The sequence below is a fragment of the Eucyclogobius newberryi genome, unplaced genomic scaffold (genome assembly GCF_026437365.1).
Source record: "Eucyclogobius newberryi isolate DKJ021-1_F unplaced genomic scaffold, fEucNew1.0.hap1 SCAF_15, whole genome shotgun sequence".
Lineage (NCBI taxonomy): Eukaryota > Metazoa > Chordata > Actinopteri > Gobiiformes > Gobiidae > Eucyclogobius > Eucyclogobius newberryi.
The window spans coordinates 35,780,986-35,804,047 of NW_027315779.1; the positions used below are offsets into that span (position 1 = coordinate 35,780,986).

Here is a 23,062-nt window from a genome sequence, read left to right on the forward strand (position 1 = left end):
ACTGGTGTGTAAGTGTGTGTAACTGTGTGTAACTGGTGTGTAACTGTGTGTAACTGCGTGTAACTGTGTGTAACTGGTGTGTAAGTGTGTGTAACTGTGTGTAACTGGTGTAAAAGTGTGTGTAACTGTGTGTAACTGGTGTGTAACTGGTGTGTAACTGTGTGTAACTGGTGTGTAACTGGTGTGTAACTGGTGTGTAACTGGTGTGTAACTGTGTGTAACTGTGTGTAACTGTGTGTAACTGGTGTGTAAGTGTGTGTAAGTGTGTGTAACTGGTGTGTAACTGGTGTGTAACTGGTGTGTAACTGTGTGTAACTGGTGTGTAACTGTGTTTAACTGGTGTGTAAATGTGTGTAACTGTGTGTAGCTGGTGTGTAACTGGTGTGTAACTGTGTGTAACTGGTGTGTAACTGTGTGCAGCAGTGTGTAACTGTGTGTAACTGGTGTGTAACTGGTGTGTAACTGGTGTGTAACTGTGTGTTACTGTGTGTAACTGGTGTGTAAGTGTGTGTAACTGTGTGTAACTGGTGTGTAACTGGTGAGTAACTGGTGTGTAACTGTGTGTAACTGGTGTGTAACTGTGTGTAACTGTGTGTAACTGGTGTGTAACTGGTGTGTAACTGTCTGTAACTGGTGTGTAGCTGTGTGTAACTGGTGTGTAACTGTGTGTAACTGTGTGTAACTGGTGTGTAAGTGTGTGTAACTGGTGTGTAACTGGTGTGTAACTGGTGTGTAAGTGTGTGTAACTGGTGTGTAACTGTGTGTAACTGTGTGTAACTGGTGTGTAACTGTGTGTAACTGGTGTGTAACTGGTGTGTAACTGTGTGTAACTGGTGTGTAACTGGTGTGTAACTGGTGTGTAACTGGTGTGTAACTGTGTGTAACTGGTGTGTAACTAGTGTGTAACTGTGTGTAACTGGTGTGTAACTGTGTGCAGCAGTGTGTAACTGTGTGTAACTGTGTGTAACTGGTGTGTAACTGGTGTGTAACTGGTGTGTAACTGGTGTGTAACTGGTGTGTAAGTGTGTGTAACTGGTGTGTAACTGTGTGTAACTGTGTGTAACTTTGTGTAACTGGTGTGTAACTGGTGAGTAACTGGTGTGTAACTGTGTGTAACTGGTGTGTAACTGGTGTGTAAGTGTGTGTAACTGGTGTGTAACTGTGTGTAACTGTGTGTAACTGGTGTGTAAGTGTGTGTAACTGGTGTGTAAGTGTGTGTAACTGGTGTGTAAGTGTGTGTAACTGGTGTGCAAGTGTGTGTAACTGGTGTGTAATTGTGTGTAACTGTGTGTAACTGGTATGTGACTGTGTGTAACTGTGTGTAACTGTGTGTAACTGGTGTGTGACTGTGTGTAACTGTGTGTAACTGTGTGTAACTGGTGTGTAACTGTGTGTACCTGTGTGTAACTGTGTGTAACTGGTGTGTGACTGGTGTGTAACTGTGTGTAACTATGTGTAACTGTGTGTAACTGGTGTGTAACTGTGTGTAACTGGTGTGTAACTGTGTGTAACTGTGTGTAACTGGTGTGTAACTGTGTGTAACTGTGTGTAACTGTGTGTAACTGGTGTGTGACTGGTGTGTAACTGAGTTTAACTGTGTGTAACTATGTGTAACTGTGTGTAACTGGTGTGTAACTGTGTGTAACTGGTGTGTAACTGTGTGTAACTGTGTGTAACTGGTGTGTAACTGGTGTGTAACTGTGTGTAACTGTGTGTAACTGGTGTGTAACTGTGTGTTACTGTGTGTAACTGGTGTGTAAGTGTGTGTAACTGTGTGTAACTGGTGTGTAACTGGTGTGTAACTGTGTGTAACTGTGTGTAACTGGTGTGTAACTGGTGAGTAACTGGTGTGTAACTGGTGTGTAACTGGTGTGTAACTGGTGTGTAATTGTGTGTAACTGGTGTGTAACTGTGTGTAACTGTGTGTAACTGGTGTGTAACTGGTGTGTAACTGTCTGTAACTGGTGTGTAGCTGTGTGTAACTGGTGTGTAACTGTGTGTAACTGTGTGTAACTGGTGTGTAAGTGTGTGTAACTGTGTGTAACTGGTGTGTAACTGGTGTGTAACTGGTGTGTAAGTGTGTGTAACTGGTGTGTAACTGTGTGTAACTGGTGTGTAACTGGTGTGTAAGTGTGTGTAACTGGTTTTTAACTGGTGTGTAAGTGTGTGTAACTGGTGTGCAAGTGTGTGTAACTGGTGTGTAACTGGTGTGTAAGTGTGTGTAACTGGTGTGTAACTGGTGTGTAAGTGGTGTGTAACTGGTGTGTAACTGGTGTGTAAGTGTGTGTAACTGGTGTGTAAGTGTGTGTAACTGTGTGTAACTGTGTGTAACTGGTGTGTAACTGGTGTGTAAGTGTGTGTAACTGGTGTGTAACTGTGTGTAACTGGTGTGTAAGTGTGTGTAACTGGTGTGTAACTGGTGTGTAACTGGTGTGTAACAGTGTGTAACTGTGTAACTGTGTGTAACTGGTGTGTAACTGGTGTGTAACTGTGTGTAACTGTGTGTAACTGGTGTGTAACTGTGTGTAACTGGTGTGTAACTGGTGTGTAACTGGTGTGTAACTGTGTGTAACTGGTGTGTAAGTGTGTGTAACTGTGTGTAACTGGTGTGTAACTGGTGTGTAACTGTGTGTAACTGGTGTAAAAGTGTGTGTAACTGTGTGTAACTGGTGTGTAACTGGTGTGTAACTGTGTGTAACTGGTGTGTAACTGTGTGTAACTGTGTGTAACTGTGTGTAACTGGTGTGTAACTGTGTGTAACTGGTGTGTAACTGTGTGTAACTGGTGTGTAACTGTGTGTAACTGTGTGTAACTGTGTGTAACTGGTGTGTAACTGTGTGTAACTGTGTGTTACTGTGTGTAACTGGTGTGTGACTGTGTGTAACTGTGTGTAACTGTGTGTGACTGTGTGTAACTGGTGTGTAACTGTGTGTACCTGTGTGTAACTGTGTGTGTCTGGTGTGTGACTGGTGTGTAACTGTGTGTAACTGTGTGTAACTGGTGTGTAACTGTGTGTAACTGTGTGTAACTGTGTGTAACTGTGTGTAACTGGTGTGTGACTGTGTGTAACTGTGTGTAACGGTGTGTAACTGGTGTGTGACTGTGTGTAACTGGTGTGTAACTGTGTGTACCTGTGTGTAACTGTGTGTGACTGGTGTGTGACTGGTGTGTAACTGTGTGTAACTGTGTGTAACTGTGTGTAACTGGTGTGTAACTGTGTGTAACTGTGTTTAACTGGTGTGTAAATGTGTGTAACTGTGTGTAACTGGTGTGTAACTGGTGTGTAACTGTGTCTAACTGGTGTGTAACTGTGTGCAGCAGTGTGTAACTGTGTGTAACTGTGTGTAACTGGTGTGTAACTGTGTGTTACTGTGTGTAACTGGTGTGTAAGTGTGTGTAACTGGTGTGTAACTGGTGTGTAACTGGTGAGTAACTTGTGTGTAACTGTGTGTAACGGGTGTGTAACTGGTGTGTAAGTGTGTGTAACTGGTGTGTAACTGGTGTGTAATTGTCTGTAACTGTGTGTAACTGGTGTGTAACTGGTGTGTAACTGTGTGTAACTGGTGTGTAACTGGTGTGTAACTGTGTGTAACTGTCTGTAACTGATGTGTAACTGGTGTGTAACTGTGTGTAACTGTGTGTAACTGTGTGTAACTGGTGTGTAAGTGTGTGTAAGTGTGTGTAACTGGTGTGTAACTGGTGTGTAACTGGTGTGTAACTGTGTGTAACTGTGTTTAACTGGTGTGTAAATGTGTGTAACTGTGTGTAGCTGGTGTGTAACTGGTGTGTAACTGTGTGTAACTGGTGTGTAACTGTGTGCAGCAGTGTGTAACTGTGTGTAACTGTGTGTAACTGGTGTGTAACTGGTGTGTAACTGTGTGTTACTGTGTGTAACTGGTGTGTAAGTGTGTGTAACTGTGTGTAACTGGTGTGTAACTGGTGAGTAACTGGTGTGTAACTGTGTGTAACTGGTGTGTAACTGTGTGTAACTGTGTGTAACTGGTGTGTAACTGTCTGTAACTGGTGTGTAGCTGTGTGTAACTGGTGTGTAACTGTGTGTAACTGTGTGTAACTGGTGTGTAAGTGTGTGTAACTGTGTGTAACTGGTGTGTAACTGGTGTGTAAGTGTGTGTAACTGGTGTGTAACTGTGTGTAACTGTGTGTAACTGGTGTGTAACTGTGTGTAACTGGTGTGTAACTGGTGTGTAACTGTGTGTAACTGTGTGTAACTGTGTGTAACTGGTGTGTAACTGTGTGTAACTGGTGTGTAACTGGTGTGTAACTGTGTGTAACTGGTGTGTAACTGTGTGTAACTGGTGTGTAACTGGTGTGTAACTGTGTGTAACTGGTGTGTAACTGTGTGCAGCAGTGTGTAACTGTGTGTAACTGTGTGTAACTGGTGTGTAACTGGTGTGTAACTGTGTGTTACTGTGTGTAACTGGTGTGTAAGTGTGTGTAACTGTGTGTAACTGGTGTGTAACTGGTGTGTAAATGTGTGTAACTGTGTGTAACTTTGTGTAACTGGTGTGTAACTGGTGAGTAACTGGTGTGTAACTGTGTGTAACTGGTGTGTAACTGGTGTGTAAGTGTGTGTAACTGGTGTGTAACTGGTGTGTAACTGTGTGTAACTGTGTGTAACTGGTGTGTAACTGGTGTAACTGGTGTGTAACTGTGTGTAACTGTGTGTAACTGGTGTGTAAGTGTGTGTAACTGGTGTGTAAGTGTGTGTAACTGGTGTGTAAGTGTGTGTAACTGGTGTGCAAGTGTGTGTAACTGGTGTGTAAGTGTGTGTAACTGGTGTGTAAGTGTGTGTAACTGGTGTGTAATTGTGTGTAACTGTGTGTAACTGGTATGTGACTGTGTGTAACTGTGTGTAACTGTGTGTAACTGGTGTGTGACTGTGTGTAACTGTGTGTAACTGTGTGTAACTGGTGTGTAACTGTGTGTACCTGTGTGTAACTGTGTGTAACTGGTGTGTGACTGGTGTGTAACTGTGTGTAACTGTGTGTAACTATGTGTAACTGTGTGTAACTGGTGTGTAACTGTGTGTAACTGGTGTGTAACTGTGTGTAACTGGTGTGTAACTGGTGTGTAACTGTGTGTAACTGGTGTGTGACTGGTGTGTAACTGTGTGTAACTGTCTGTAACTGATGTGTAACTGGTGTGTAACTGTGTGTAACTGTGTGTAACTGTGTGTAACTGGTGTGTAAGTGTGTGTAAGTGTGTGTAACTGGTGTGTAACTGGTGTGTAACTGGTGTGTAACTGTGTGTAACTGTGTTTAACTGGTGTGTAAATGTGTGTAACTGTGTGTAGCTGGTGTGTAACTGGTGTGTAACTGTGTGTAACTGGTGTGTAACTGTGTGCAGCAGTGTGTAACTGTGTGTAACTGTGTGTAACTGGTGTGTAACTGGTGTGTAACTGTGTGTTACTGTGTGTAACTGGTGTGTAAGTGTGTGTAACTGTGTGTAACTGGTGTGTAACTGGTGAGTAACTGGTGTTTAACTGTGTGTAACTGGTGTGTAACTGTGTGTAACTGTGTGTAACTGGTGTGTAGCTGTGTGTAACTGGTGTGTAACTGTGTGTAACTGTGTGTAACTGGTGTGTAAGTGTGTGTAACTGTGTGTAACTGGTGTGTAACTGGTGTGTAAGTGTGTGTAACTGGTGTGTAACTGTGTGTAACTGTGTGTAACTGGTGTGTAACTGTGTGTAACTGGTGTGTAACTGGTGTGTAACTGTGTGTAACTGTGTGTAACTGGTGTGTAACTGTGTGTAACTGGTGTGTAACTGGTGTGTAACTGTGTGTAACTGGTGTGTAACTGTGTGTAACTGGTGTGTAACTGTGTGCAGCAGTGTGTAACTGTGTGTAACTGTGTGTAACTGGTGTGTAACTGGTGTGTAACTGTGTGTTACTGTGTGTAACTGGTGTGTAAGTGTGTGTAACTGTGTGTAACTGGTGTGTAACTGGTGTGTAACTGTGTGTAACTGTGTGTAACTTTGTGTAACTGGTGTGTAACTGGTGAGTAACTGGTGTGTAACTGTGTGTAACTGGTGTGTAACTGGTGTGTAAGTGTGTGTAACTGGTGTGTAACTGGTGTGTAACTGTGTGTAACTGTGTGTAACTGGTGTGTAACTGGTGTAACTGGTGTGTAACTGTGTGTAACTGTGTGTAACTGGTGTGTAAGTGTGTGTAACTGGTGTGTAAGTGTGTGTAACTGGTGTGTAAGTGTGTGTAACTGGTGTGCAAGTGTGTGTAACTGGTGTGTAAGTGTGTGTAACTGGTGTGTAAGTGTGTGTAACTGGTGTGTAATTGTGTGTAACTGTGTGTAACTGGTATGTGACTGTGTGTAACTGTGTGTAACTGTGTGTAACTGGTGTGTGACTGTGTGTAACTGTGTGTAACTGTGTGTAACTGGTGTGTAACTGTGTGTACCTGTGTATAACTGTGTGTAACTGGTGTGTGACTGGTGTGTAACTGTGTGTAACTGTGTGTAACTATGTGTAACTGTGTGTAACTGGTGTGTAACTGTGTGTAACTGGTGTGTAAATGTGTGTAACTGGTGTGTAACTGGTGTGTAACTGTGTGTAACTGGTGTGTGACTGTGTGTAACTGTGTGTAACTGTGTGTAACTGGTGTGTAACTGTGTGTACCTGTGTGTAAATGTGTGTAACTGGTGTGTGACTGGTGTGTAACTGTGTGTAACTATGTGTAACTGTGTGTAACTGGTGTGTAACTGTGTGTAACTGGTGTGTAACTGTGTGTAACTGTGTGTAACTGGTGTGTAACTGGTGTGTAACTGTGTGTAACTGTGTGTAACTGTGTGTAACTGTGTGTAACTGGTGTGTAACTGGTGTGTAACTGTGTGTTACTGTGTGTAACTGGTGTGTAACTGGTGTGTAAGTATGTGTAACTGTGTGTAACTGGTGTGTAACTGGTGTGTAACTGTGTGTAACTGTGTGTAACTGGTGTGTAACTGGTGAGTAACTGGTGTGTAACTGTGTGTAACTGGTGTGTAACTGGTGTGTAATTGTGTGTAACTGGTGTGTAACTGTGTGTAACTGGTGTGTAACTGGTGTGTAACTGTCTGTAACTGGTGTGTAGCTGTGTGTAACTGGTGTGTAACTGTGTGTAACTGTGTGTAACTGCTGTGTAAGTGTGTGTAACTGTGTGTAACTGGTGTGTAACTGGTGTGTAACTGGGGTGTAAGTGTGTGTAACTGGTGTGTAACTGTGTGTAACTGGTGTGTAACTGGTGTGTAAGTGTGTGTAACTGGTGTGTAACTGGTGTGTAAGTGTGTGTAACTGGTGTGCAAGTGTGTGTAACTGGTGTGTAACTGGTGTGTAAGTGTGTGTAACTGGTGTGTAACTGGTGTGTAAGTGGTGTGTAACTGGTGTGTAACTGGTGTGTAAGTGTGTGTAACTGGTGTGTAACTGCTGTGTAAGTGTGTGTAACTGGTGTGTAACTGGTGTGTAAGTGTGTGTAACTGGTGTGTAAGTGTGTGTAACTGGTGTGTAACTGGTGTGTAACTGGTGTGTAAGTGTGTGTAACTGTGTGTAACTGGTGTGTAACTGTGTGTAACTGGTGTGTAAGTGTGTGTAACTGGTGTGTAACTGGTGTGTAACAGTGTGTAACTGTGTAACTGTGTGTAACTGGTGTGTAACTGGTGTGTAACTGTGTGTAACTGGTGTGTAACTGGTGTGTAACTGTGTGTAACTGTGTGTAACTGGTGTGTAACTGTGTGTAACTGGTGTGTAACTGTGTGTAACTGCGTGTAACTGTGTGTAACTGTGTGTAACTGGTGTGTAAGTGTGTGTAACTGTGTGTAACTGGTGTGTAACTGGTGTGTAACTGTGTGTAACTGTGTGTAACTGGTGTAAAAGTGTGTGTAACTGTGTGTAACTGGTGTGTAACTGATGTGTAAATGTGTGTAACTGGTGTGTAACTGTGTGTAACTGTGTGTAACTGGTGTGTAACTGTGTGTAACTGTGTGTAACTGGTGTGTAACTGTGTGTAACTGTGTGTAACTGTGTGTAACTGGTGTGTGACTGTGTGTAACTGTGTGTAACTGTGTGTAACTGGTGTGTGACTGTGTGTAACTGGTGTGTAACTGTGTGTAACTGTGTGTGACTGGTGTGTGACTGGTGTGTAACTGTGTGTAACTGTGTGTAACTGGTGTGTAACTGTGTGTAACTGTGTTTAACTGGTGTGTACATGTGTGTAACTGTGTGTAACTGTGTGTAACTGGTGTGTAAGTGTGTGTAAGTGTGTGTAACTGGTGTGTAACTGGTGTGTAACTGGTGTGTAACTGTGTGTAACTGTGTTTAACTGGTGTGTAAATGTGTGTAACTGTGTGTAGCTGGTGTGTAACTGGTGTGTAACTGTGTGTAACTGGTGTGTAACTGTGTGCAGCAGTGTGTAACTGTGTGTAACTGTGTGTAACTGGTGTGTAACTGGTGTGTAAGTGTGTGTAACTGTGTGTAACTGGTGTGTAACTGGTGAGTAACTGGTGTGTAACTGTGTGTAACTGGTGTGTAACTGTGTGTAACTGTGTGTAACTGGTGTGTAACTGGTGTGTAACTGTCTGTAACTGGTGTGTAGCTGTGTGTAACTGGTGTGTAACTGTGTGTAACTGTGTGTAACTGGTGTGTAAGTGTGTGTAACTGTGTGTAACTGGTGTGTAACTGGTGTGTAAGTGTGTGTAACTGGTGTGTAACTGTGTGTAACTGTGTGTAACTGGTGTGTAACTGTGTGTAACTGGTGTGTAACTGGTGTGTAACTGTGTGTAACTGTGTGTAACTGTGTGTAACTGGTGTGTAACTGTGTGTAACTGGTGTGTAACTGGTGTGTAACTGTGTGTAACTGGTGTGTAAGTGTGTGTAACTGGTGTGTAACTGGTGTGTAACTGTGTGTAACTGGTGTGTAACTGTGTGCAGCAGTGTGTAACTGTGTGTAACTGTGTGTAACTGGTGTGTAACTGGTGTGTAACTGTGTGTTACTGTGTGTAACTGGTGTGTAAGTGTGTGTAACTGGTGTGTAACTGGTGTGTAACTGTGTGTAACTGTGTGTAACTTTGTGTAACTGGTGTGTAACTGGTGAGTAACTGTAGTGTAACTGTGTGTAACTGGTGTGTAACTGGTGTGTAAGTGTGTGTAACTGGTGTGTAACTGGTGTGTAACTGTGTGTAACTGTGTGTAACTGGTGTGTAACTGGTGTAACTGGTGTGTAACTGTGTGTAACTGTGTGTAACTGGTGTGTAAGTGTGTGTAACTGGTGTGTAAGTGTGTGTAACTGGTGTGTAAGTGTGTGTAACTGGTGTGCAAGTGTGTGTAACTGGTGTGTAAGTGTGTGTAACTGGTGTGTAAGTGTGTGTAACTGGTGTGTAATTGTGTGTAACTGTGTGTAACTGGTATGTGACTGTGTGTAACTGTGTGTAACTGTGTGTAACTGGTGTGTGACTGTGTGTAACTGTGTGTAACTGTGTGTAACTGGTGTGTAACTGTGTGTACCTGTGTGTAACTGTGTGTAACTGGTGTGTGACTGGTGTGTAACTGTGTGTAACTGTGTGTAACTATGTGTAACTGTGTGTAACTGGTGTGTAACTGTGTGTAACTGGTGTGTAACTGTGTGTAACTGGTGTGTAACTGGTGTGTAACTGTGTGTAACTGGTGTGTGACTGTGTGTAACTGTGTGTAACTGTGTGTAACTGGAGTGTAACTGTGTGTACCTGTGTGTAAATGTGTGTAACTGGTGTGTGACTGGTGTGTAACTGTGTGTAACTATGTGTAACTGTGTGTAACTGGTGTGTAACTGTGTGTAACTGGTGTGTAACTGTGTGTAACTGTGTGTAACTGTGTGTAACTGGTGTGTAACTGTGTGTAACTGTGTGTAACTGTGTGTAACTGTGTGTAACTGGTGTGTAACTGGTGTGTAACTGGTGTGTAACTGTGTGTTACTGTGTGTAACTGGTGTGTAACTGGTGTGTAAGTATGTGTAACTGTGTGTAACTGGTGTGTAACTGGTGTGTAACTGTGTGTAACTGTGTGTAACTGGTGTGTAACTGGTGAGTAACTGGTGTGTAACTGTGTGTAACTGGTGTGTAACTGGTGTGTAATTGTGTGTAACTGGTGTGTAACTGTGTGTAACTGGTGTGTAACTGGTGTGTAACTGTCTGTAACTGGTGTGTAGCTGTGTGTAACTGGTGTGTAACTGTGTGTAACTGTGTGTAACTGCTGTGTAAGTGTGTGTAACTGTGTGTAACTGGTGTGTAACTGGTGTGTAACTGGTGTGTAAGTGTGTGTAACTGGTGTGTAACTGTGTGTAACTGGTGTGTAACTGGTGTGTAAGTGTGTGTAACTGGTGTGTAACTGGTGTGTAAGTGTGTGTAACTGGTGTGCAAGTGTGTGTAACTGGTGTGTAACTGGTGTGTAAGTGTGTGTAACTGGTGTGTAACTGGTGTGTAAGTGGTGTGTAACTGGTGTGTAACTGGTGTGTAAGTGTGTGTAACTGGTGTGTAACTGCTGTGTAAGTGTGTGTAACTGGTGTGTAACTGGTGTGTAAGTGTGTGTAACTGGTGTGTAAGTGTGTGTAACTGGTGTGTAACTGGTGTGTAACTGGTGTGTAACTGGTGTGTAAGTGTGTGTAACTGTGTGTAACTGGTGTGTAACTGTGTGTAACTGGTGTGTAAGTGTGTGTAACTGGTGTGTAACTGGTGTGTAACAGTGTGTAACTGTGTAACTGTGTGTAACTGGTGTGTAACTGGTGTGTAACTGTGTGTAACTGGTGTGTAACTGGTGTGTAACTGTGTGTAACTGTGTGTAACTGGTGTGTAACTGTGTGTAACTGGTGTGTAACTGTGTGTAACTGCGTGTAACTGTGTGTAACTGTGTGTAACTGGTGTGTAAGTGTGTGTAACTGTGTGTAACTGGTGTGTAACTGGTGTGTAACTGTGTGTAACTGTGTGTAACTGGTGTAAAAGTGTGTGTAACTGTGTGTAACTGGTGTGTAACTGATGTGTAAATGTGTGTAACTGGTGTGTAACTGTGTGTAACTGTGTGTAACTGGTGTGTAACTGTGTGTAACTGTGTGTAACTGGTGTGTAACTGTGTGTAACTGTGTGTAACTGTGTGTAACTGGTGTGTGACTGTGTGTAACTGTGTGTAACTGTGTGTAACTGGTGTGTGACTGTGTGTAACTGGTGTGTAACTGTGTGTAACTGTGTGTGACTGGTGTGTGACTGGTGTGTAACTGTGTGTAACTGTGTGTAACTGTGTGTAACTGGTGTGTAACTGTGTGTAACTGTGTTTAACTGGTGTGTACATGTGTGTAACTGTGTGTAACTGGTGTGTAACTGGTGTGTAACTGTGTCTAACTGGTGTGTAACTGTGTGCAGCAGTGTGTAACTGTGTGTAACTGTGTGTAACTGGTGTGTAACTGTGTGTTACTGTGTGTAACTGGTGTGTAAGTGTGTGTAACTGGTGTGTAACTGGTGTGTAACTGGTGAGTAACTTGTGTGTAACTGTGTGTAACGGGTGTGTAACTGGTGTGTAAGTGTGTGTAACTGGTGTGTAACTGGTGTGTAATTGTGTGTAACTGTGTGTAACTGGTGTGTAACTGGTGTGTAACTGGTGTGTAGCTGTGTGTAACTGGTGTGTAACTGTGTGTAACTGTGTGTAACTGTGTGTAAGTGTGTGTAACTGTGTGTAACTGGTGTGTAACTGGTGTGTAAGTGTGTGTAACTGGTGTGTAACTGTGTGCAACTGTGTGTAACTGGTGTGTAACTGTGTGTAACTGTGTGTAACTGGTGTGTAACTGTGTGTAACTGGTGTGTAACTGTGTGTAACTGGTGTGTAACTGTGTGTAACTGTGTGTAACTGGTGTGTAACTGGTGTGTAACTGTGTGTAACTGTGTGTAACTGGTGTGTAACTGTGTGTAACTGGTGTGTAACTGGTGTGTAACTGGTGTGTAACTGTGTGTAACTGGTGTGTAACTGTGTGCAGCAGTGTGTAACTGTGTGTAACTGGTGTGTAACTGGTGTGTAACTGGTGTGTAACTGTGTGTTACTGTGTGTAACTGGTGTGTAAGTGTGTGTAACTGTGTGTAACTGGTGTGTAACTGGTGTGTAACTGTGTGTAACTGTGTGTAACTTTGTGTAACTGGTGTGTAACTGGTGAGTAACTGGTGTGTAACTGGTGTGTAAGTGTGTGTAACTGGTGTGTAACTGGTGTGTAACTGTGTGTAACTGGTGTGTAACTGGTGTGTAACTGTCTGTAACTGGTGTGTAGCTGTGTGTAACTGGTGTGTAACTGTGTGTAACTGTGTGTAACTGGTGTGTAAGTGTGTGTAACTGTGTGTAACTGGTGTGTAACTGGTGTGTAACTGGTGTGTAAGTGTGTGTAACTGGTGTGTAACTGGTGTGTAAGTGTGTGTAACTGGTGTGCAAGTGTGTGTAACTGGTGTGTAAGTGGTGTGTAACTTGTGTGTAACTGGTGTGTAAGTGTGTGTAACTGGTGTGTAAGTGTGTGTAACTGGTGTGTAACTGGTGTGTAAGTGTGTGTAACTGGTGTAAACATAGTTAAGTCATATGCAACGTGTGTGTTTCATTTGGTAAAAAAATATGGTTTAGATCAATTAGTGTAGAGTTTTTACAAGTGTTTCATTTTGCAAAGGAGATAATGTGTTTTGATAATTGTGTTTGTGGTTGTGCTAATTGTGTGTAGAGTTTTGCTAAATAAAACAAAACAATCAAAATTGTGTTTATTCAATCGTAAAAAACTGTAATAATAACAATAGTAACACATGATTATAACAGTGTTTATTTTAACAGCAGCAGAAGGACAGACTGTGAAACGTCTCCTTCAGCCGTCTCCAGCTTGTCCCTCAGGAGCTGATGGTGTTGAAGGCGCTGGAGAGATGAAAGAACAGGATCCTCACAGAGCTGCCAGGCTTCTCCAGGTGAGAGAGAGAGCGGTGCAGCAGGGAGATGATGGTGTCCTCCACTCCGATGCCAGACCGATATGCAAACTGCAGGTCCATGGCTGAGCTCACGGTGGAGCGGAGGTGAGTGAGTCCAGGTGGAGTGATGGGCTGATGGGCCGGAGCAGAGGGATGAAGAGGAACGGGTGTGGGCCATTGTTCAGCTGTGGAAGAGGGAGCATGCAGCTGTGCAGGGGGAGGGGTGGGCGATTGATCAAATCTCAGGAAGTAAGAATTCAGTTCATTCCCCCACTGTAGATCCCCCTCCGTCTGGACAGGCAGCTGAATGCAGCTGCTCCTCCATCCTCCTCTTGTAGCCTCCTCCTGATCTTCCTCCTCAGCTCCTTCTGCACAGTCCTCAGCTCCTCCTTGTTCCCTGACCTGAAGGCTCTCTTCTTCTCCTTCAGCAGAGCCTTCAGTTCACAGTTAATCCATGGCTTGTTGTTTGGAAAACACTGCACCGTCCGGGAGGGAACAATGTTCTCAAAACAGAAGTTGATGGAGTCCGTGATGCACTCTGTGATGGTGTTGATGTCCTCCCCATGTGGGTCATAAAGCTCAGTCCAGACAGTGGTGCTGAAGCTGTCCCTCAGAGCCTCCTCGCTCTCAGCAGACCACATCCTCACCACACGGGGCACCACAGGCCTCAGATGTACAAGGTTGTGGTGCGAGTTGAGGGGGGGAGAACAAGCATCTTGAGCCCCACGCGTCTTACGTAGAATATCAGCCGGGATTGCGTGCCGGTCGCGGGGGAGAACCGCATCGCTCCGGAGCTCCAACAGCTGCTCGGGGGGGCTCGGGGGGGCTCAGGCCAGCGCACATCGTAACGACAAAAAACATGCAATAATCCAGCGCGTGTCTGCGAGCCCCGGCCGTACGAGGAAATGTACAAGAATATTTTTAAAAAGACAATAAATCGAGCACAAAAAGATTGAAAGAGAGAGAGTTACAACGAGCAGCCGGTTCTCACCAGCGCCGGAAGTGTTTTTGGGATAAACGTTTTTATAAAAGGATTCAAGTGAGTTTGTCTTGTTTGGTTAAAGTTGCATTACCGTATTTTCCGCACTATAAGGCACACTCAAAAGCCTTTAACGTCTTCAAAAACCGTCCGTGCGCGTTATAGTCCATTGCACAGTGTATTAAGAAGAGTCGGGACACGAGAGACGCCGATGCACGTCTAGAAGCACATTTACGGTACTCCGGAACCGGAAGTCCCAACAACATGAACGCATTCTGGGAACTGTAGTCTAACGCTACACACGGCGCGTTGTCAAAATGTAAACTACATTATACTCTGGCGCCAAGACAGACACCTAAAGGACCCCAAGAATCTTGGGGTCCTTTAGGTGGCTCCTGCCAAGAGACACGAGACACGATTATGCCGCAGACTTTAAACTCTGGGCTAAAGTATCAGTCAACTGTGGTCAAAACTTTCACAAAGGCCGGAATCATCGCTCCGCGTGACTCGGAGATGGTTCTGGGGACTGAGGTTCCGGGGACTGAGGTTCCGGGGACTGAGGTTTCCAGCCCAACGTAGTTAAACTCTTTTAAACTGTGTTGTGTTGTATTGGAGGTGTTTGTAGTGCGCTTGTCTGAGAGTTGTTGTGGATATGCTAACGTGTCTGTTAGCGGGAGCAGAGTGTGTTTTGTTGTTGAACAATGTTGATCTGAATGAGTTGAACGTGTTTAATGAAGCTCGACTGAGGGACTTATCCGTCTGTTTTGTTTAGCTTAATGCGCTTTATATATGAACAAGTATCCATAGAAGACCATTTATTGATGCGCTTTATAATGCGCTGCTCCTTTTAGTGCGGTACTCTGTCTGTCTCATATTTTAAAATGTGTTCATTCTGCTTGTTGTTTTTTAAGTTTCCAGGCAAAGAATTTTAAACAATTTTGTACCACGTAATACTTTTGTTTGGTAAAGATAATTTTCTTAACTATTTCTTGGGAGGTCAGGTCATTCATTTCACTGCCAGTGTGGAGTCTGATGGCGCATGCTGCGATGGTGTGACAGCATGTGCAGGAGCTCCATGGATGTTTTCTGTTCTAACTGCCTGTGTTGTTAGAGAAATGTAATTACAGTTGAACTGTCCAGCAGGCAGGGCCGGCATATGGTCAGTAATAGTATTATGGGTCACTGGCAGTGCAGAGCAGTGTCTCAGGTCCTGCTTACCCGGTGGATGTCGAAGCCGATGGCCAGGTTTTCCGACTTTCCCTCTTTGGAAGTGGCTCTCTTCTCCTTTTGCTGTAAACAGATGAGCACCTCGTCCTCCACTTTCTTCACGTCAAACACATACTGGAAAAGACACAGCATATGAGCTGGTTAGAGCCAAATGTGGCAAATGAGCCAAGTCTTTTATGAAATTAGTCACGAAAAATGTGTTATACTTAAATGGAAACTCAGTAGTGATAAAATAATTGGAAGGAGAAGACATTAAATACTGCACACAATCTAGTATTTTCAAAGGATAAACACTTGCAGTGCAAGAAACAATGTTCAAATACTTTCCTATTGTCAATATAAAGCTTTTGCCAGTTGCTGATTTACTCAAGTAAGAGACAGCGGATGACGATGAAAAACTGTCCATCAAGAATATTAATGAAAAATGAAATGTTTGTTTACTGTTTACCTTTCATGGATCTATAACGCTATATATGCTTATTGTGTATTAGTGCTTTCTTTATTTAATGATTGATTGGTTGTTGCCTGAATGAAAGCAGCTGTATAATTAATTAATGAATCCGTCCATATATCTATGAATCAATTGAACTATCTATTAAAAAAGAAAAGAAAAAGATCAATAAACAATAAAACACAATTTTAGATGAGATTAAGAAAAAGAAAAGCTGTTTTATTGGGGCAATCCAGGTTCATCTAATGGTCAGTTCCGTTCCACCCACGTGGCTGACCAGAGCTGGCTCTCAGTTGCCGTAGTGAAAAGCACTCGATCTTCAAAACAAACATTTCTAATCACAAGTTTTAGCATTTGCCCTCTCACACCTGTGTTAAATCAATCTCTGTCCAAATCAAGTTTAAAGTGAATGTGTCACAACCACAAACTTAAAAAAGTGGATAGGCATTTTCTGAAAAAGTCATACAAAGTTACAAAGGAATTTTACATGATTTACATTTCTTTGATACATCTTCTGGAGCTTCACCTGAACTCATCCTCAGTGATGTATCCTGGGATCATCGGGTGCACTGGCTCTTTCCACATTGAACACCCAGGTAGCCCAGCCGCAGCTGATCAGACAGCAGCAGTGTTCAGGTTGCACTCGCCTGTCCCCGTGGTTCACCCCTGAAGATCCAGTGGTATCTCGAGGCTTTCTTGGTTGCTTCAGTAGAATTCTTGATAGCTCTGCTTCTTACTGTTCCTGCAATGCCCAGTGGACTGAGGGCCTTGTGGAGTGAGGAGTGTCCCATACATCCTCTGAAGCCAACTTCGATGGGCAGTCAATGAGCAGCTGTTCATACTTGGACCTCTTTCTTTCACGGGCTTCTTCCAAACGGTACTTCCAAGGCACCATCAGCTCCATGATAACCGTGTTCTTGGTGCTCTCTGAGACCAGAAGGATATCTGGCCTCAGTGTAGTTCTGACACTGTAGAGAGCTGCCAGGATCCTTGCTGATGTTCTCTTCTTCCCTTCCTTTGACTCTCCTGACATGACAATGCGATAGCATGCTGTGCTTCACATTCCATTCTGTGAGGACAGCATTAAACAAAAGTCACTTTCAACTTACAGAAGAAGTCCTGTTTGCAGTTTGCCAGAAGCCATGTAGGGAACACATCAAAGATGTGGAAGAAGGTGCTCAGGTCTGGTCAGACCAAAATTAAACATTTGGCCTAAAAGCAAAACACTATGTGTGCCAAAAAACGAACACGGGCCATGACTCCGAACACACCGTCCCCGCTGTCATAATGGTGCCAGTATCATGCTGGACAGTCCATCTGTATTTGATTCAACTTCTTTCAGTATAATTATGTTGTCTCAAAACCTTCATTCAATACAATTTATTTGTCTGTTTTATACGTCTTTGGTTGTGACGTGACAAAATGAGGCAAAGTTCCAGGGATACAATTGCAAGCCACTAACTTTTGCCCCTCTGAAGCCAATTTTCAAGCGCTAACCAGTGTGAAAAGCATAATATTTCATTTCATTAAATACCCCTGCACAAGAGACTAAAATGAACCAGACTGGGTGATCCGCGCTCGTCGAAATGTGGCTATTTACTTTAGGATCTGTGCATTAAATCCATTATTTTGCTATTAGAGCTAATCACTATGAAACTGGCTCTCATTCTATACCTGTGGGTTCTGTAGGAAGGTGGTCTTGTGGTTGATGCAGCCCCCAGCACGGTTGCGGAAGGGGTCTTGACGGTGGGTCCAGGAGCCCCTCATAACCTCCTCCTCCCAGGTTTTGTGGATGCTCAGGTAGGACGTGTTTATCAGCCGGCACAGGATTAGGTCTGTGAAATACTGGCAGAAGTCGTCGAACGTCATCCTGCAGTGCCAAGAGAGAGCGAGGACAATGAGAAGGAACAACTGTGTCATTTCTGTAGAGACGTGTTTGCACAGATTGGTAAACTGTAAAAATGAAATCAAATAGCATTTTCTCAATAGAATCCAAAATTATGATTTAATTTTACTTTCTAACTGCCTAAAAGTTGAATCACGAGGCTGCAGGTGAGCGATAGGTGCGTTTAATGATTGATACGTGGCAGGACTAATCGACAGTCCACGCCACGAGGAAATAAGACTCAGATTTGGGCCAAAAAAATCGTCCATTCAACCTTTAAATCCCTTGTTTAAAGATCAAACTTAATTTGTTTGCACATGCTCAGTAAGACGGCACGTTGACTATACATGTGGCACAAAATAAAGGTAAGTTAAAGTGTATTTTCTGCTGCTTTTAAAAACTTTACAGTCTGTAGTGCAATAAGATAAAGGCCTATAAATCACAAATCACAAAACAGTTCAGACCACAGGTTCTTTACTTGTTATGGACAATGGAAGTGGCTCAACTGCCTTTACTCTCGTCCAATTTACAGCCTCAACACATCAATAGAAACATTGAAAATATATATAATGAGTCTTAATACTGTGTTAATAATGTAAATGACAGCCTATTGTATTATCATAGAGCAAATGTGCATTGATCATTTTGTGTTAGTCGATATAGTCGACAAAAACTGAGTAGTTCTAATTTTGAACGAAGACACTGTGACGGCTCAGTAGCGCCATCTCAGAAATCAATTCAAATGGGGCCAATGGCAAAAATATAACGCTCACTCCAATAAATAGGTCATGTAAGGACATTTACATTATGACCCCGCCCTAAATCCTACAGGAGTGTTGGATCAAACACGGCGCTGACAAAAGTGCACCTCATCATACTTTTGGCATCTCCTCCTACAAGTACTCTAACCCCGCCCACAGGGAGTGGCCATTGTGGGCGGAACCCAATATTTTCACATTTTTATGCCTCATACTTTTTTTTTTTTCAGCCTTGGATTTTCAGTTTAAAGGCTTGAAAATGTCTCTAAATGTACAAGACCCATGTGCAATTAGAGCTCTGGTTTTTGACAAGCTCGATTCAAAGCGTTCAAACTCGCGTATCTCTGGCATGTCCTATTTTACGGCACTAATATACATTTTGGGCAAACTGATGAGCTGAACGCAATGATATACTATATATACTGTATATCATTTACAAAGGCTCTACAGCGCCTGTCAACGCGCCTGTCAACGCGCCTGTCAAAGAATTGACTTTGACTTTGGTTAACAAACATTTTGAATGGGATGAAAAACTCGACTTCATCGACAAATTAAATCTGGCACAGATATTCTTCTTGCCGTTCTAAACACAAGAGCCAATGACGGCATACCTCTAGCTACAGGCATATTACCGTGGCAACCTGAAAAATATTGCCATAAAGTTACATGTGTTTTGGTGTACGAGCATCTTGAATTGGATGAAAGTTGAAATTTGGCACCGTTACTGAACATAAATGCCAATAGGGACATAACTGTCTCAAACCGGTCCAGTTTGGGGGGGATGGGTGATGTAGGTGAGAAAGGAAGCAGGATTAGAGGTGTGGCTTGTACCTCGTGGTCACAAGGGGGAGAGGGACGTACTATTGTATTATTATTACAGTGTATTTATATAGGTACTTTATTAGGCAATGTGGAAGAAGTATCTTGCCTAAGGACAGTACTCAGAGCGTGAGACGTACTCAGAGCGTGAGACGTCCTCAGAGCGTGAGACGTACTCAGAGCGTGAGACGTACTCAGAGCGTGAGACGTCCTCAGAGCGTGAGACGTACTCAGAGCGTGAGACGTCCTCAGAGCGTGAGACGTACTCAGAGCGTGAGACGTACTCAGAGCGTGAGACGTACTCAGAGCGTGAGACGTACTCAGAGCGTGAGACGTCCTCAGAGCGTGAGACGTACTCAGAGCGTGAGACGTCCTCAGAGCGTGAGACGTCCTCAGAGCGTGAGACGTACTCAGAGCGTGAGACGTACTCAGAGCGTGAGACGTCTCAGAGCGTGAGACGTACTCAGAGCGTGAGACGTCCTCAGAGCGTGAGACGTACTCAGAGCGTGAGACGTCCTCAGAGCGTGAGACGTACTCAGAGCGTGAGACGTCCTCAGAGCGTGAGACGTCCTCAGAGCGTGAGACGTACTCAGAGCGTGAGACGTACTCAGAGCGTGAGACGTCCTCAGAGCGTGAGACGTACTCAGAGCGTGAGACGTCCTCAGAGCGTGAGACGTACTCAGAGCGTGAGACGTCCTCAGAGCGTGAGACGTACTCAGAGCGTGAGACGTACTCAGAGCGTGAGACGTCCTCAGAGCGTGAGACGTCCTCAGAGCGTGAGACGTACTCAGAGCGTGAGACGTCCTCAGAGCGTGAGACGTACTCAGAGCGTGAGACGTCCTCAGAGCGTGAGACGTACTCAGAGCGTGAGACGTACTCAGAGCGTGAGACGTACTCAGAGCGTGAGACGTCCTCAGAGCGTGAGACGTCCTCAGAGCGTGAGACGTCCTCAGAGCGTGAGACGTCCTCAGAGCGTGAGACGTCCTCAGAGCGTGAGACGTCCTCAGAGCGTGAGACGTCCTCAGAGCGTGAGACGTACTCAGAGCGTGAGACGTCCTCAGAGCGTGAGACGTACTCAGAGCGTGAGACGTCCTCAGAGCGTGAGACGGCCTCAGAGCGTGAGACGTACTCAGAGCGTGAGACGTCCTCAGAGCGTGAGACGTCCTCAGAGCGTGAGACGTACTCAGAGCGTGAGACGTACTCAGAGCGTGAGACGTACTCAGAGCGTGAGACGTCCTCAGAGCGTGAGACGTCCTCAGAGCGTGAGACGTCCTCAGAGCGTGAGACGTACTCAGAGCGTGAGACGTACTCAGAGCGTGAGACGTCCTCAGAGCGTGAGACGTACTCAGAGCGTGAGACGTCCTCAGAGCGTGAGACGTCCTCAGAGCGTGAGACGTACTCAGAGCGTGAGACGTCCTCAGAGCGTGAGACGTACTCAGAGCGTGAGACGTACTCAGAGCGTGAGACGTCCTCAGAGCGTGAGACGTACTCAGAGCGTGAGACGTACTCAGAGCGTGAGACGTCCTCAGAGCGTGAGACGTCCTCAGAGCGTGAGACGTCCTCAGAGCGTGAGACGTACTCAGAGCGTGAGACGTCCTCAGAGCGTGAGACGTACTCAGAGCGTGAGACGTCCTCAGAGCGTGAGACGTCCTCAGAGCGTGAGACGTACTCAGAGCGTGAGACGTACTCAGAGCGTGAGACGTCCTCAGAGCGTGAGACGTCCTCAGAGCGTGAGACGTCCTCAGAGCGTGAGACGTACTCAGAGCGTGAGACGTACTCAGAGCGTGAGACGTCCTCAGAGCGTGAGACGTACTCAGAGCGTGAGACGTACTCAGAGCGTGAGACGTCCTCAGAGCGTGAGACGTCCTCAGAGCGTGAGACGTACTCAGAGCGTGAGACGTCCTCAGAGCGTGAGACGTCCTCAGAGCGTGAGACGTCCTCAGAGCGTGAGACGTCCTCAGAGCGTGAGACGTACTCAGAGCGTGAGACGTACTCAGAGCGTGAGACGTCCTCAGAGCGTGAGACGTACTCAGAGCGTGAGACGTACTCAGAGCGTGAGACGTCCTCAGAGCGTGAGACGTCCTCAGAGCGTGAGACGTACTCAGAGCGTGAGACGTCCTCAGAGCGTGAGACGTACTCAGAGCGTGAGACGTACTCAGAGCGTGAGACGTACTCAGAGCGTGAGACGTACTCAGAGCGTGAGACGTCCTCAGAGCGTGAGACGTACTCAGAGCGTGAGACGTACTCAGAGCGTGAGACGTCCTCAGAGCGTGAGACGTCCTCAGAGCGTGAGACGTACTCAGAGCGTGAGACGTCCTCAGAGCGTGAGACGTCCTCAGAGCGTGAGACGTACTCAGAGCGTGAGACGTACTCAGAGCGTGAGACGTCCTCAGAGCGTGAGACGTACTCAGAGCGTGAGACGTACTCAGAGCGTGAGACGTCCTCAGAGCGTGAGACGTCCTCAGAGCGTGAGACGTACTCAGAGCGTGAGACGTCCTCAGAGCGTGAGACGTCCTCAGAGCGTGAGACGTACTCAGAGCGTGAGACGTACTCAGAGCGTGAGACGTACTCAGAGCGTGAGACGTCCTCAGAGCGTGAGACGTCCTCAGAGCGTGAGACGTACTCAGAGCGTGAGACGTCCTCAGAGCGTGAGACGTCCTCAGAGCGTGAGACGTCCTCAGAGCGTGAGACGTACTCAGAGCGTGAGACGTACTCAGAGCGTGAGACGTCCTCAGAGCGTGAGACGTACTCAGAGCGTGAGACGTACTCAGAGCGTGAGACGTCCTCAGAGCGTGAGACGTCCTCAGAGCGTGAGACGTCCTCAGAGCGTGAGACGTACTCAGAGCGTGAGACGTCCTCAGAGCGTGAGACAAAGGTGTATGTATTAGTGAAGCAGCAAAATAAAGAATACAAAAGAATCAATGTAAACTACAAACAGAGCAACTATATGAGTGAATATCTGACCAGAACTCTCCGTCGTCCTGCACCGTCACTCCCAGCTTCTCTCTCTCGCTCTTGCTCACTTTGTTCCATTCCTCTGAACTGTACACAAGAAAACAAGACGTGCAATATATTTAGAACATATTTAGAATACATTTAAAGTACACATCTGCTATTGTTCCAACAAACTAGTATTTGAAGCCACAGATTTGCCCCATGAGTGAATGTGAGGCTCAAATGCTCAGAATGAATCTGGTGATTCAGGGACTTAAACACAAAACCCTCTGGATCTGTGGCATGAGTATGAGGCAGAGCAGATGAGCCTGTGAGCAAAATGAATGAAACAAGTGTGAATGAAGGTCAAAACAGCTCTGTTTTTTTAACATACTGTGGATGTACATGTAATGTACATGTATGTGTAATGTACATGTATGTGTATGTGTAATGTACATGTATGTGTACGTGTAATGTACATGTATGTGTAATGTACATGTATGTGTACATTACATGTATGTGTATGTGTAATGTACATGTAATGTACATGTATGTGTACGTGTAATGTACATGTAATGTACATGTATGTGTACGTGTAATGTACATGTAATGTACATGTATGTGTACGTGTAATGTACATGTAATGTACATGTATGTGTATGTGTAATGTACATGTATGTGTACGTGTAATGTACATGTAATGTACATGTATGTGTACGTGTAATGTACATGTAATGTACATGTATGTGTATGTGTAATGTACATGTATGTGTACGTGTAATGTACATGTAATGTACATGTACGTGTAATGTACATGTAATGTACATGTATGTGTACGTGTAATGTACATATATGTGTATGTGTAATGTAAGATAAGATAAGATAAGATAAGATATTCCTTTATTGTCCCACATGGGGAAATTTCATTGGTGCAACGCAGGTAGATACAGAGGTAGATACAGAAGAACAGATCACTTATAGGAAGTCTGAAAAACACTTTCAGTAGAAGATCTCCTATAAATAAACAAAAACTCCCATAGACAAATAAATAAATAAAT

The 23,062-nt window shown here is 44.5% G+C and overlaps 1 protein-coding gene across 1 annotated transcript in view; it reads right to left on the reverse strand.

The window, feature by feature from the left end:
* capn5b (calpain 5b) overlaps positions 1-23,062 on the reverse strand; it is a gene marked incomplete at its 3' end in the record, with an annotated part of 290,932 nt that overhangs the window by 153,895 nt on the left and 113,975 nt on the right. The window contains exons 7-9 of the mRNA XM_072447028.1: positions 22,035-22,112; positions 17,283-17,478; positions 15,149-15,271 (exon numbers count right to left, since the gene is read on the reverse strand). Coding sequence (XP_072303129.1) covers positions 15,149-15,271; positions 17,283-17,478; positions 22,035-22,112 — 397 coding nt within the window. The remainder of the gene's footprint in view (positions 1-15,148; positions 15,272-17,282; positions 17,479-22,034; positions 22,113-23,062) is intronic.